The sequence below is a fragment of the Argopecten irradians genome, unplaced genomic scaffold (genome assembly GCF_041381155.1).
Source record: "Argopecten irradians isolate NY unplaced genomic scaffold, Ai_NY scaffold_0340, whole genome shotgun sequence".
NCBI lineage: Eukaryota > Metazoa > Mollusca > Bivalvia > Pectinida > Pectinidae > Argopecten > Argopecten irradians.
This window is the reverse complement of record NW_027187807.1, coordinates 43,027-57,500: the sequence shown is the minus strand read 5'-3', so window position 1 is coordinate 57,500 and position 14,474 is coordinate 43,027. Positions and strand designations below refer to the sequence as shown.

Genomic DNA, 14,474 nt, shown 5'->3' with positions numbered 1-14,474 from the left:
GATAATGATGGTGTTGATGTTGATAATGATGATGTCGATGTTGATAATGATGGTGTGATGTCGGTGTTGATAATGATGATGTTGTTGATAATGATGTGTTGATGTGATAATGATGTGTGTGTATGGTGTTGTGTTGATAATGATGGTGTTGATGTCGTGTTGATAATGATGATGTTGATGTTGATAATGATGATGTTGATGTTGATAATGATGATGTTGATGTCGGTGTTGATAATGATGGTGTTGATGTTGATGATGTTGATGTTGTGATGTTGATGTCGGTGTTGATAATGATGATGTCGGTGTTGATAATGATGGTGTTGATGTCGGTGTTGATAATGATGATGTGGTGTTGATAATGATGATGTTGATGTCGGTGTTGATAATGATGATGTCGGTGTTGATAATGATGGTGTTGATATGATGGTTGATGTAATGATGATGATGATGATGATGATGATGTCGGTGTTGATAATGATGATGTGATGTTGATAATGATGATGATGTCGGTGTTGATAATGATGATGTTGATGTTGGTGTTGATAATGATGATGTTGATGTTGATAATGTGATGTTGATAATGATGGTCGGTGTTGATAATGATGATGTTGTCGTGTTGATAATGATGATGTTGATGTGTGTTGATAATGATGTTGATGTGTGTTGATAATGGATGATGTGATAATGATGATGTGGTGTTGATAAATGATGTTGATGTTGATAATGATGGGTGTTGATAATGATGATGTTGATAATGATTGATGTGTTGATAATGATGATGTGTGTTGATAATGATGATGTTGGTGTTGATATGATGATGATGTCGTGTGTTGATAATGATGATGTCGGTGTTGATAAGATGATGTTGGTGTTGATAATGATGATGTTGATGTCGGTGTTGATAATGATGATGTTGGTGTTGATAATGATGGTGTTGATGTTGATAATGATGGTGTTGATAATGATGATGTTGGTGTTGATAATGATGATGTGGATGTTGATAATGATGGTGTTGATGTCGGTGTTGATAATGATGATGTTGGTGTTGATAATGATGGTGTTGATAATGATGGTGTTGATGTTGATAATGATGATGTTGATGTTGATGTGATGATGTTGATGTTGATGTTGATAATGATGGTGTTGATTGTGTGATAATGATGGTGTTGATGATGTTGATAATGATGGTGTTGATGTTGATAATGATGGTGTTGATGTTGATGATGATAATGTGTGTTGATAATGATGGTGTTGATGTTGATAATGATGGTGTTGATGTTATGGTGATAATGATTGATTGGTGTTGATAATGATTGATGTGGTGTTGATAATGAGGTGATGGTGTTGATAATGTTGATGTTGATAATGATGATGTTGATGTTGATAATGATGGTGTTGATGTTGTTGATTTGATAATGATGTTGGTGTTGATAATGATGATGTTGATGTCGGTGTTGATAATGATGTGTGGTGTTGATAATGATGGTGATGGTGTTGATAATGATTATGTTGATGTTGATAATGATGATGTTGGGTGTTCGATAATTAGATGGTGTTGATGTTGATGTGATAATGATGATGTTGGTGTTGATAATGATAATGATGATGTTGATAATGATGATGTTGGTGTTGATAATGATGATGTTGATGTTGATAATGATGATGTTGGTGTTGATAATGATGGTGTTGATGTTGATAATGATGGTGTTGATAATGATGGTGATGGTGTTGATAATGATGGTGTTGATGTTGATAATGATGGTGTTGATGTCGGTGTTGATAATGATGATGTTGGTGTTGATAATGATGATGTTGATGTCGGTGTTGATAATGATGATGTTGGTGTTGATAATGATGGTGTTGATGTCGGTGTTGATAATGATGATGTTGATGTTGATAATGATGTTGTTGGTGTCGGTGTTGATATTGATGGTGTTGATGTCGGTGTCGATAATGAATCAGAATCTGTATTTCTGAATACTTCATTTTATTTGATGTCTATAATTTGAAGTTCTTGATCATTTTGTTTTGTATTATAAGTGATTGGTGTTGAAGGCAGTGTTGATGACTGTGTTGAGAAATGACGGTGTTGATGATGATGACGGTGTTGATGATGATGACGGTGTTGATGATGACGGTGTTGATGATGATGATGTTGATGATGACGGTGTTGTTGATGTTGATGATGATGATGATGATGATGTTGTAGAATGGAAGGAAAGCTACATGCCGGAGAGAAGTACGCCTGGCAGTTCTGAGGAGACTGGGTCAGGTGACAAAGCTCCCAGCTACGTACCACACACGTTGGTGGATGATGAGTCTAGCATTGAGACAACTGGCCAGCCCTCACCGACTAAAAAACGTGAGTATTTGGCAGCGCATTACAACCCTGTGATTGTATTTACATTGTATGCTTCTGGTTTCTAGCAGGATAGGAATTTAGCATTAGCACCAAGGACAGTAGTAGGCTATAGTAGCACTATGGGGAGATACCTGCTAGATACTATAAATAGCTGCAGCGAGAAATGAAAAACATGAAAAAAATGTTGTTTCCAAGCAATCATAAAATATATTAATGTTTTACCCTTTTGAACAATATGATTTATCTCAGTTTCTGAATATCTCAAATGGTTGTCTTTCAATAACTTATTGGAAGGAAGGACATATATTAAAAGTAATTCCATAAGAACAGAATTAAGTGACTGTTTGGGTTGGAGTCCACTGGGAAGCTGCGCGTTATTAGATATAATACATGTAGTATATGATGTTAACAGTCCTGACCAGTTTTGTTTTCCTTTGAAAGCTCCGAAAGATTCAATGATAATTCAGTAAGAGCCTTTAAGAAATCAAAGCAGGGTCACAATATATAAATGATTAAATGTTATTGTGTAAACACTGACCACTTTGATATAAGTAACTACACCTATGGTAATTAAGTCAGAGCCAGTCCAGTGACCAAATGTGTTTTAATATTGATATTAAAAGAGGATTTTCTAGAGACCTGACCTGATATAAGGCCAGCTTTATTATAAATTCTAAACTGGGGTAAATATTGCCAATGTAATACTGGAAAGTATGGTAAGTACTCTAAAAAGAGTTCAGACTCATTGGGTCATGCTACATATTAGATAATTGGTTGGGACAGAATTTACATGCTATTGTACAGTACAGTATTTGACTTTTACAGGGAAACAAGACCGTAGACCTGTGGATGGGACAGACAATCTGGTGAATATGTCTTAATATATTACATATGAATAAATCAAAGTAGTGGCCAGGTCTGAATAAAACTCTTAATATATAGAAGATAATACTGACCTTTGACAATCCAAAAACAAAAATCATAAAAGAATTTCTATTGTTATCCTTTATATCTAGCTTTTCTGAGTTAATTGTGGTTTAATTAATATTTTATTCAATTTCTCAACTTTTTAATCTCAGATAGACCGTTAAGATATCTAAAGCCCACGTTTAATTTTAATAATGATTTTTCAGTGCCTTGAGATTAAATTGAAATTTAAAATTACTAAAATTTAATTTTTGAGCATAACATCATATATTGCATATTGCGCACAAACTACAGAGGTAAAATGATCAGAATGATATTTTCACTGTCAATGTTGCATTCCGATTGGTCAAAAGCGAGTGAAAGTATAAAAATTGATATTGTCACTGGAGTGAAGTATATCACTTCTATGTCCTCCGTTAAACCTTATATTTCAGTGCGGAAAATGTAAAAACACTGTTATACAGTCAAACCTTATTACCTTAAGGAAAAATTGGTGCAGACCAACCAAATGCTGTGACATAATGTTCAACTTAGTTAGGTTTGACTCAAATTATGTTTAAATGCTGATAAAAGCCTCCCTTGTGTTTCAGGAAAAGTCAGCAATTCCACAGACATTGTCAGAAGGAAATTCAGACCCTGGAACTCAACAGCAAGCCAAAACATCCGCCTCGCCTGAAACCAGCCAGAATTTGTCTACACAAGGAAATTCTGACCCGGGCAGTCCGCAACAAGCGAAAGTATCTGCCTCGCCTAGAACCAAACAGAATTTGTCTAAACAAGGAAATTCAGACCCGGGCAGTCCACACCAAGCAAAAGTATATGCCTCGCCTAGAACCAGACATAATTTGTCTACACAAGGAAATCCAGACCCGGGCAGTCCACACCAAGCAAAAGCATTTGCCACGCCTAGGAGCAGACAGAATTTGTCTACACATGGAAATTCAGCCAATACACAACCATTTCAGGAATCCCAGGGGTTTGTACCATGTCTTTCTCCTGAGAATGTTTCCTCAGAAAGAGTTAATGTGCTTTTAGAACAGTTAGAAATGGAGGAAGAGGTCAGACTGAGAAAACTAGCAACACCAAGTGATAGTTTCCGAGGGTACAATTCCAAATCTTTGGAGAAATTTGTAAATGATCATCAAGAATCCACTATTAAAAAAAGAACTTGTCACATAAATAGTGATAGGGACACAAATGAGGACGAGGCATTTAATGATACAGTTGTGGACAAAACAAAAACAGGAGAAAAAGTGTATAACTCTTCTTCACAAACAGATAGTGATTCTGACATTCGCGTGACAAAGCGACGTCGTCTTGCGTTCTCTAATGCTAAACAAAAACTTGGCACAACATCATCGCCACATAAGAAAAAAAACATAGATAGAACTTTAATAGGCCATGACATTACAGGCCAGTCAAGTCTTGAAGAAGATGTACTAGTTCTTAATTCCCCAGAGTCACAAAAACAAGACCAACTCAACAGTGAGAACACATCAAATGGGACTGATGACAACCTCCAGCACCCAGAAACAACGACTGCTAAAAACTCTAATAATGAGACTATTAAAATTCCTGGCAGCTTGGAGAGTATGTCTTCAAGTGAGAATAGCCCCTCAGGTAAACTTTTATAATGTATCACATTATCTAAAAACACCTGTATTAAAATTGCCAGCCTGCATCCCTGATGAGCTTATGCAATGGTGCTATATCCATCCATCCCTCCTTTAATTGTCTACTAGCCATGAATAAATAAGCTTTTTAGAATTTTAATTAGGTGATTTGGTTCAGTTTGTTTGATTAAACGCCTGATAAACAGCCATGGTAATTTAAGGATGAGTCAGGTTAAGGAGGTAGAGGAAAGCAAGAGGACCAAGAAAAAAACCCATCAACTTCTTCAGTATCTAGCACATGCCCCACATAAGTTTTTGACTCACAACACACAGATGGAGGGCTTGTGTCAATATATCGGGACACTGTGGCACCATGGCCCTGTTCTGGGTTTTTATAAGGAATTAAATTTTACATTGTATATGCAAGTCATTCTGGCCACCACTGACCTGGTCAATTGCATTGCAGTAGGCAAAATTATGTGGAAAATCCTTCTTCCTCTGTAGAAATATAGAATATTTAGCATTAATCACTGCAAAATACATTCAGTTGAACAAGACAGGAAGTTACACATTTGTAATAAGTGATTCATATATGAAAAACATTAAATTCCTGTAGTCATCATATATTTTGTAACATTTTCAATTTTTTGTTGCTTTTCAGTTTTAACATTCAAAAGGAGGAGAAGAGAGTCTGATTTGATTTCTTCTTTGCCATCTTATCAACCACCAATGCCTAACCAATCACAAGATGAGTTTTCTCAGCCAGAGAACCAATCACAGAAACTGTCTGTTCAGACACTACCGAGCCAAGCACATGATTTGTCACTGGAGACACTCCCTAGCCAATCACAGGACCTGTCTCCACATGAATTACCTAGCCAATCATTGGGTCTGTTTCTGAATGTACAGACACAATCTAGCCAATCACAGGACTTGTCTCTTTCAATGACACTTGAAGATAAAGTCAAGGTAACTGATTATTATATCCCAGAGGGGTAGGGAGGGCTCACATAAGTGTTTTCCATGCATGGCAGTAGAGTCCATTTAGAGTAACCATTTACATTTATTTATTGTACATTTATTGTGATCATATGCAGGTGAAACCAGATCTAGAGGGAATGAGTGTTTCCTTTTCCCTCCCTCCATCTGCCTGACGTTTATCAATGCTATTGTCTTTTCTAAATTATCCATGCATTATCATCAAATTTCACGCATTTACATAGAGAAATCAAAATGTCTGACTATAAAGGACTATGTAGGTGCCTTTTTAGTACATCCCTGATTCACTTGTAATGGAAGTTAAATTTTGTAGCTTAGGATGTCTGGTAACCATTCGAAATATACAGAAATTAGGCTTATTTGACAACTTTATCATCTGTACCATTATTTTATAAATTTTTCGTCCTAGAAGCAATAGATTGCAAAAACTGATAGAAGCAGATACTTTGATACATCTTCAGAAGAATTGTAAAATTTGTTCAGCTTTAGATCAATTAATTACAAATGAAAAACTTGGTCAGAGTTGACAGGTTGACAGCTGATTTGCACATTGTCATGATTTACACATGTTTATGATGGTTGCCATAGCAACTTTAACAGCAGTATCAAGGAAGTACTAGTTATTTGAATGATAGATTTGAAAATTTGACAGATTTTGGGGCCAAAAGGGCTTAAACCATTCAGTCTTTTTGGGCTAGATCCAAATAAGGTTAAAATTAGAGTTAGGTGCATTTGAATTCACCATCAAAGTAATGTTCTCAAATTGTTCAGAGTGTATATATATGTGTATATTATATATAATTCAGTAATAAATAAACCCTTTGATTTCAGCTCCTGTGTTCGATTACAGACATTACACCAACAGGAAGAAAACTGCTGGAAATGAACTTTTGTGATAGGTTGTTAGAGCAGATCACTACGTACTATATAGACCATGATGTATGATATATATGTTTTGTGTGATTTATAGCCAGTAATGAAGATCATGACAATTACATACAGTAGGTGTGAAAAAACGTGTGTGTAACTTATAATACTGAATTTCTAGATAATGTTTTATATACTCGTATGATTATATAAAAATTGATTTGTCAGTTTTGAAGTAATGAATTCTACTTATATACAGAGTTTATACAACAGCTTGATTTACAGTGAATAGAAAAACCTGACTAACTTACACCTTACATCTAGTTTCTTGGTACACTTATTACCTATTACTTTGTTTATATTGAAATGTCCTTATTAATATAATCATTTTTGATTAATGAAAAGGTTGATTTGAAGCCTATGGTTTTTACATATTTTGTTGCTTTGTTAATGATACAAGAGTTGACTGAATTAAACAGTTGTTAATGTGAAATTCAATAATAAAGTTTCTGGTGTTTTGATAGGCGATATATTAATGATGACAATTGCACGTCGTTTTAACTTTCCAACAATCGTTATAACCACGTGCACCGGCTCATGAGCGAAAGGTTACAATGGTCATAGGAACAGACAGTCTACAACTACTTCTCTCTTTCCATGGTGACCGACTGACCCTGGTAAAGGAATACAACAGTGGCTGATTGAGTGGTTGAAGCCTTCCACTTCTGAGCAGTATTGGCCAAGTGATAATGTTATCTGAGCTTTTTCGGCCAAGAGATCAGATATCCAGCATTTTACCTCTAGTCTTCCACTCTGGGCTGTTGCGGCCGTCACCAGGGTATCCAGTATTCTACCACTAACATTCTGGTCTTTTGTGACTAAGTGATCAGGATATCCGACAATTTACCACAAACCTAACACTTCTACTCTGTTGTAGCCAAGTGATCAGGTTATTGGCATTCTACCACTAACTTTCCACTTCTGGGCTGTTGTAGCTACATGGTCAGGAGATCCCAACAATTTACCACTAACCTTTCATTTCTGGGCTGCTGTAGTCAAGTGGTAAGAGTATTCAATATCTACCATGTTACTAATCTTCAATTTCGACGATAGCTGAGTGATATAGGTCTAAGGTGCTGGATATTTCATCACATAGAGAACCACTGTGATAAAAGATTCTTTCATTTGCCTTCCACCGCAGTGTTAGACTGTAAGGAAAGAAGTGCAGATACCATGGGAATAAGTTTTCCTACCTTCTAACAGAACAACAAAAATGGATATGTGTGAAAAGTTATATCATGCAAACAACGCATGACAGTACTTTATTGTTCACGTAAGGTGGACATGGCAACGATCCACATTGTGCCAACACAGCGTAGAATAGACGACCATTATCATTAGTGTTGCCTCCTCCAACAATAGCCTGGGGATTGCCATCCATACATAGAAACTCATTGGCTGAATGACTTTTAGGGTACCCGGATGTGAGAAGTCCCCCATATGCCTCTGTCCAGCCTGGGTAGCATGTGGTCCGACCGGGTACCATGTTGATGATTGAATGTGCCGAGTTCCTACACACAGCACAAGGAACATCTTCGTTGTAATCTGTCATACCGAATACGGCCTTTTCATCGTACTCCGCCCCATATAAGTAAGACGGGTAGGTGAGAGTTGCGTTCATATGGGGTCCCCAACTTGGGTCCGGGGGCATACACAAGGCATTAGCGGCAGCACCACTGGCGTCATACCAGGATCCTCCGGCGTAACCTAGACAACAAGAGGCATTTGTCAGATAAGGTTATTCCACCACTGTTGTTTCTGCTTTATGTTGTTGTGTTGTTATATTTAACCTACCAGAGTAGACCAACTGATTGTCGTTGCCTTCTGGACAGTCCATCCTTCCCCATCGGATATATACGACGCCTTTCCCACCTAGAAAATAAAAATGTCAGTAGATTGGACATGTGCGCGTTTTTAGGAAAAAAAGTCCCGCAAAGCAGAACCTATTTCAATCATAAATCGAGTATTAATTGATGGAGTTACACCAAATTTGGTCAGAAACATGTTTGGAGGAAGGAGATAAGATTTTACATAAGTGTTGACTGGGCCTCTTGTTGGGAGAGAAGGATATTCACTGTCTGAAATGGTCCCGACCGATGATGTTATTTTTCGTATCGATTCATATTCAAGATGGCCTCAACAGCCGTCGTCTTGAAACCACATTTTCGAACTCCTTAAGTTCTACCAGTGCGATTTGGCTAAAATTTGTCTAATATTATCCTGACATGACCAAATATTATTTTTCAGATTGATTTGAAATCCAAGATAGTCGCCATTTTGAAATTCTTTTCAAATTGTAACTGTGCAATTTGGCTGAAACGTGCCTGAAATGATCCTGATACGGTCCTGAACTAGTGTTATTATTAGCTCGCCTATTCGAAGAATAGGGGGAGCTAATGTTGTCACCCCGGCGTCAGCGATGGCGTCCCATTTCACGTTAAAGTTTTTGAGCAAGTTTCTGTTTCGTCAATTGTTTAAGCTTAAGTCATCATAAATGTTTATGATTTTATTTTCCTAATGTGTACGGGTGCTGAACGTGATAATACAACCAATTTGGGGTCCTTTAGGTTTTTTTTGAGTCTGTTAATTTGTCATATTTCCATGTTAAAGTTTTTGAGCAAGTTTCTATTTTGTCTATTGTTTAAGCTTAAGTCATCATAAATGTTTATGATTTTATTTTCCTAATGTGTATGGATGCTGAACGTGATAATACAACCAATTTGGGGCCCTTTAGGGGTTTTTTGACTGAGGGCACTGCTTGATATTTTTAACTAATAAATACTTGAACATCAACTTTGCTGTTCTCCAACAGCTCTTGTTTTTTAAGTTGTTCCCAAGGTGTGTTCTCCATTTGCCCACTTTTTAGAGAACAAAGGAAAGTGTTGGTACAGAGAGAACAATGGAACCCAATTATAGTCAGTTCTATATTAATTTAACCTGTGCTTACCTGTATTCGTTTACCTGAGCTACATATTGTATGTAAAAAAGTGGGGAAATAGAGAGATATCAATATATGTTTCATGTCTTTTCAGTTAGTAGTCAAAACTCTTTTCCCGAGGTGTTGGGACCAACCTGATGAACTGTTTCCCAGAGGCCGAGGGAAACAGTTTATAGGGTTGGTCCCAACACCGAGGGATGCATGAAACAACTGTTTTGTTACCTGAACCGCAATCTTACCCTTATCACAACATTTGGCGAGAAAGATTTCGTTGAAAGAATATCGTTATTTGGTCCGGTGTTTATGACAACAATTTAAAACGCATGCAAACAGTCAAACCATTGACCGGTTAATAGTATACAGTTGTTGACTTGGGTTGAGGGCAACAGATGATTTGTTGGCCCCGAAAACAAACTGTTGCCCGAGGGCAACAGTTTGTGTGAGGGTCTAACAAATCATCTGTTAACCGAAATCCCAGACGATGACTCAAAACAATGCATTGACGTCACGAATTGTAGGCGTGACGTCACCCTGGTCCAACAGCACATTTTATTAGTAACAGTCGATTTTAACAGTTCTTTGGACCGCTCGACGGAACAATTTATTTATTGGCATTTTTTTTTGTCATCATGCACCGTCCGTAGTCATGCGCCATCCGCCGTCCGTAAACTTTTCATTCAAACGACTTCTTCTCAATAACCGAAAGGCCCAGAGAACTGATATTTGACCTGTAACATGCTGGGATGAAGGGCGACCAAGTTTGTTCAAATGAATGACCTTGACTTTCATTCAAGGTCACAGGGGTCAAAAAGGCTAAAATCTTTAAACGACTTCTCAAGAATCGGAAGTCCCAGGGTACTGATATTGGGCCTGTAGCATGCTGGGATGAAGGGCTACCAAGTTTGTTCAAATGAATGACCTTGACCTTTATTCAAGGTCACATGGGTCAAATAGACTAAAATCTTTTAACGACTATGTTGTATTGTGCTAATAGTCAGATGACCGTTAAGGCCCATGGGCCTCTTGTTGTTTTTCCAAACTGTTGCAATTTCAACGGTTTACTCTGAAAATCTGTTTGAACCATTTACGTTTACTAACATCCCATCGCCAGCAAGTCATTTAAGACCAAACAATTAAAACAATTATATAACTTCTAAAAGATATTTAAAGTAGTTAAGTGTGTTCTAAAAAGCGGCGTTTCTATGGGCATTTAAAATGTTGTGAATATGTGAATAAAATAACAAGCATAGCGATAAACCTTGAACCGAACCAATGAAAGGAAACTTCAAACGAATTCAGACATTTTGTGGGCATTTTCAAAATGTAAACACTTAAATGAAATCAACGGAATAATGTGTCCTATACTTTCCTTGACTGGTCAGTGTAGTAATGACCGATTGTTGGCTCGCTATAGTTTGCTCTTGGGTTGACACTTTTGCCTGAAGTTGCTGTAATTCAGACTGAAGGTGGTTCAGCTCCTGTGCCACATAAGTAGGATCGCTCATCAAAATACGTTTGTCGTTGGCGGACGTCAAACAGAGGAGAGACACGATGGACAAGAAAACTGTAAATATATAACGGCACATCCTGGTGTGGTGAAATACGAGGGAATGCTATCAGAATAGGTTTGGTCTATAACAGTATAGGGCCTGTCTCATAGATAGGCCGTGTCAGGGAGATATGACAATTTGATAAGGGCAAAAACGAAATCGAGGTTCTGTCCATCCTTTCCTTCCTTATGCCAAAACGAAATAATATGTCTGTTTAGACCCTAATTTTTTTTACTCCCGACCTAATTTTTTTCCACTTTTCTACAAAAAAAATCAATTGTCGGGATTTCGATCTCAGACTTCGGTTCCGGTCATTATTTTAGAGTGAAATACACGAAAAAAATCCTCCCGTCCCACCGACCCTTTTTTTTTTATTATTTGCCAATGTAAGCCTTAACAGACATATTTTTTGGCCTTTTCTAATCCGTAACTTACAGCAGCTCACATCGATGGCACCAAAAGGACATTACAATTTCAAGACAGATTGTACAAAATACTGCATGACTTCATTCAGTCCTGCAGTAATCGTGCTGATGGTTTGTTGGTTATTGTACGTATTACTATTGCGTTCGACGTGTGGACTTTGACGGAGCACATTGTATAACCCATGTGGCCTGGGTCATTGTAGTGTGACAGTCGCATCATCTCGGAGAAATTTCCGGCAATCTTCGGAATATATTCAAATCAATCCAACTTTATTGATTGTTGGCATCCATTCAAAAAGGATCGATAGCAAAACATATTACACACTGTAGATTAAAACAACAACTAAAACATTTTTTTCAATCCAGCTTTCCTCAGTTCAAAGGACTTAAACAGGCCTAAATCCCGAAGAAATTGTAGATAATTAGAAGACAAGAGTCGTATAAAATTTTCAAGATCTGTTAGATGATTGTTAATTACATCTTAATGTCTTTTAAAGAAAATCATTGTTGTGTTAACGGAACACTTAAAAAGTGAAGTGGGTTTCATCACCGCAGAGGACGGGGAATCGTTTTTACCCTACCCGCCTCGATTTTTAAACTGGTTGCTAATTCGCAGTTTTGCTTGCAATTTTCTTAATTCAAAACCCTTTATAGAAAGATAGGTTTCTTCCTTATAGTTTAAAAATATTATTGTTATCAGACTACATTTATCTTAGTTGTAAAAATGGCTTTGAACATACCTTTTATCGATTTCTTGAACAACGACAGTTTCCGAAGGTATCACAGGAACCTGGCACGAAATTTCTAACCAACAGTATGTATACTGTTGGTTAAACAAATCGTGGCAGATACCACATTTACTCAAAGCACGCACTTCGTTCTGATTGTACAAACGTCGGATATAAATTGATATAAGAGGATACTCTATTACCATTCCAAATGATGAAGCATAAACCAAACGGGATGAGTTGACGGATGAATGTTTTAAACCTGCTAAACAACGGATGTGGAATTTAATTTTAGATATGTTCTCGTATATAGGGTAATATTTACTACTGTAACTTTATAAGCATATAGTCGAATGCTATCAAGGTGCGTCTGTATTCGTTTTAAACATATTTTATTGTCATACTAGGATTGGGCGTTTGTAAGTTAATTCTAGCTTACAAACGCCATCTCTAATTTGAATTTTGTGGAAATATGCAAAATTGCACTAAAGAAAGAATATAAAATTTTTTGTGGCATAGGCTCAACAAAGAACATCTTACATATATAGTGTTTTCAAATGTGATTTGTGAAACTGTAATAAACAATATATAGTTGTTCGCTAGAAACAAGGGTGTGGATCGGGTGTTGTGTATTGTGAGGTAGCCAGCAGCGATCCAAGATGTCACTTTCTAAATCGCGGTACCAGAACGTGAATGCAGTCCCCTGATCGCTCCATGCATGGTAGTGATATGTATGTATTTATGTCACGGGGGAAATCATGGAATTCGAAATGATTTATTTTGCAGCGGCGCTATTCAGTCATAGGTGTTTAGCACGACAATATGGAAGAGAATGGATCGTCAAATTATTTACCATCGTGCTTTTTTACACAGGACTTACAGTCTTTGGCATAGGCAAACAAAGTGTGACACGCGTATGCACGTAGACTAGTATAAGCACAGGCGTTTGGCTCTATACACATTTTCTCTCTATATATGTAATAATTGTATATACAAAGAGAGTTGAATGTCTATAGAGCTAAACGCCTGTGGTTAAGCGTGTAAGTAATTATAAGAATGGATTTCTTACCCTGCAGTCTTGTGGACAGAATTATGCAACTGACACACGACATATACATGTAGTATACATGAACGGTATCGGGTGTACTAATGTGGTATAGAAATAATGATAGTAATTATAAAACAAATGATATAAGTCAATATGATGCAATATTCTGCTATTGAAATATAAGTAAATCTCAATGTGTTAGAGATATGTACTGTACTGTATATATCATATGTCATATTTATAAACGATCAATAAGAACTTTTGGTAAGTGCACGTATGTGATTTGGCGCCAAAATTATTCGAATTACAAAACTTACAATGTTGCATTGAACTTGAAACTTCAGAAGATAAAACAAAAAACATGGACGCAGGCGTTTTGTTTTTAAGAAAGATACTATAATAGATGTCGTGGTGATATTCATTATTACCAAGACATGCTTTCAGATTATTGTTTTAGGCTGAAAATGCCTGTGGTCAAACATTGCCTGACTATTAATTCATCTAACAGATTTCAGCCATTCGTAATCATACTCATACAGAAAGTATAAAGTATTTCGACTTGATATAAATTTATTAAATTTCATATACAGATATGTTTTCCTACAAAAGAGAACAGATTTTATGATACGTTTCTTACATGTGTATTGTATCCATGAACATGTACATTTGTATAAATATTCATTTTGGTGAAGTCAGAACTTTGGTCAAAACTGAACATTACTAAATAATTTTTAAGTATAAAGAATTATTTGGTAATAGAATGTTTTGTTTAGTAATGATTTTATAAAACATAAGAGCTTATTTTAATTAGATCAGTATAGAATCAAGTCATGTGCGTAATTACATGTAAGCCTAGCAGGTGCACGTTTCGGCCAATCTAACAAAGAAAATGTTTTTTTTTTTCTTAAAATAAATTGTGTTGTGTCTATTTATTGATTATTTAAGGTATAGTTTATT

The 14,474-nt window shown here is 36.5% G+C and overlaps 2 protein-coding genes across 2 annotated transcripts; one reads left to right on the top strand and one right to left on the bottom strand.

Annotated features, from left to right (window-relative positions):
* The first annotated feature begins 2,209 nt into the window (after window positions 1-2,209).
* Window positions 2,210-7,801, top strand: LOC138312489 (serine-rich adhesin for platelets-like). The gene is made up of 5 exons (XM_069253346.1): window positions 2,210-2,362; window positions 3,188-3,228; window positions 3,880-4,909; window positions 5,564-5,871; window positions 6,733-7,801. Exons 1-5 carry the CDS (start codon window positions 2,227-2,229, stop codon window positions 6,844-6,846), a joined length of 1,629 nt encoding a protein of 542 aa, XP_069109447.1. The 5' UTR covers window positions 2,210-2,226; the 3' UTR covers window positions 6,847-7,801.
* A 247-nt stretch (window positions 7,802-8,048) lies between these two features.
* Window positions 8,049-11,674, bottom strand: LOC138312488 (short-chain collagen C4-like). Its single transcript, XM_069253345.1, has 3 exons — window positions 11,138-11,674; window positions 8,623-8,702; window positions 8,049-8,535 (listed from the first exon to the last, which is right to left on the bottom strand). The coding sequence occupies exons 1-3, from the start codon at window positions 11,350-11,352 to the stop codon at window positions 8,060-8,062; spliced, it is 771 nt and encodes a 256-aa protein (XP_069109446.1). The 5' UTR covers window positions 11,353-11,674; the 3' UTR covers window positions 8,049-8,059.
* Between the last annotated feature and the right edge of the window lie 2,800 nt (window positions 11,675-14,474).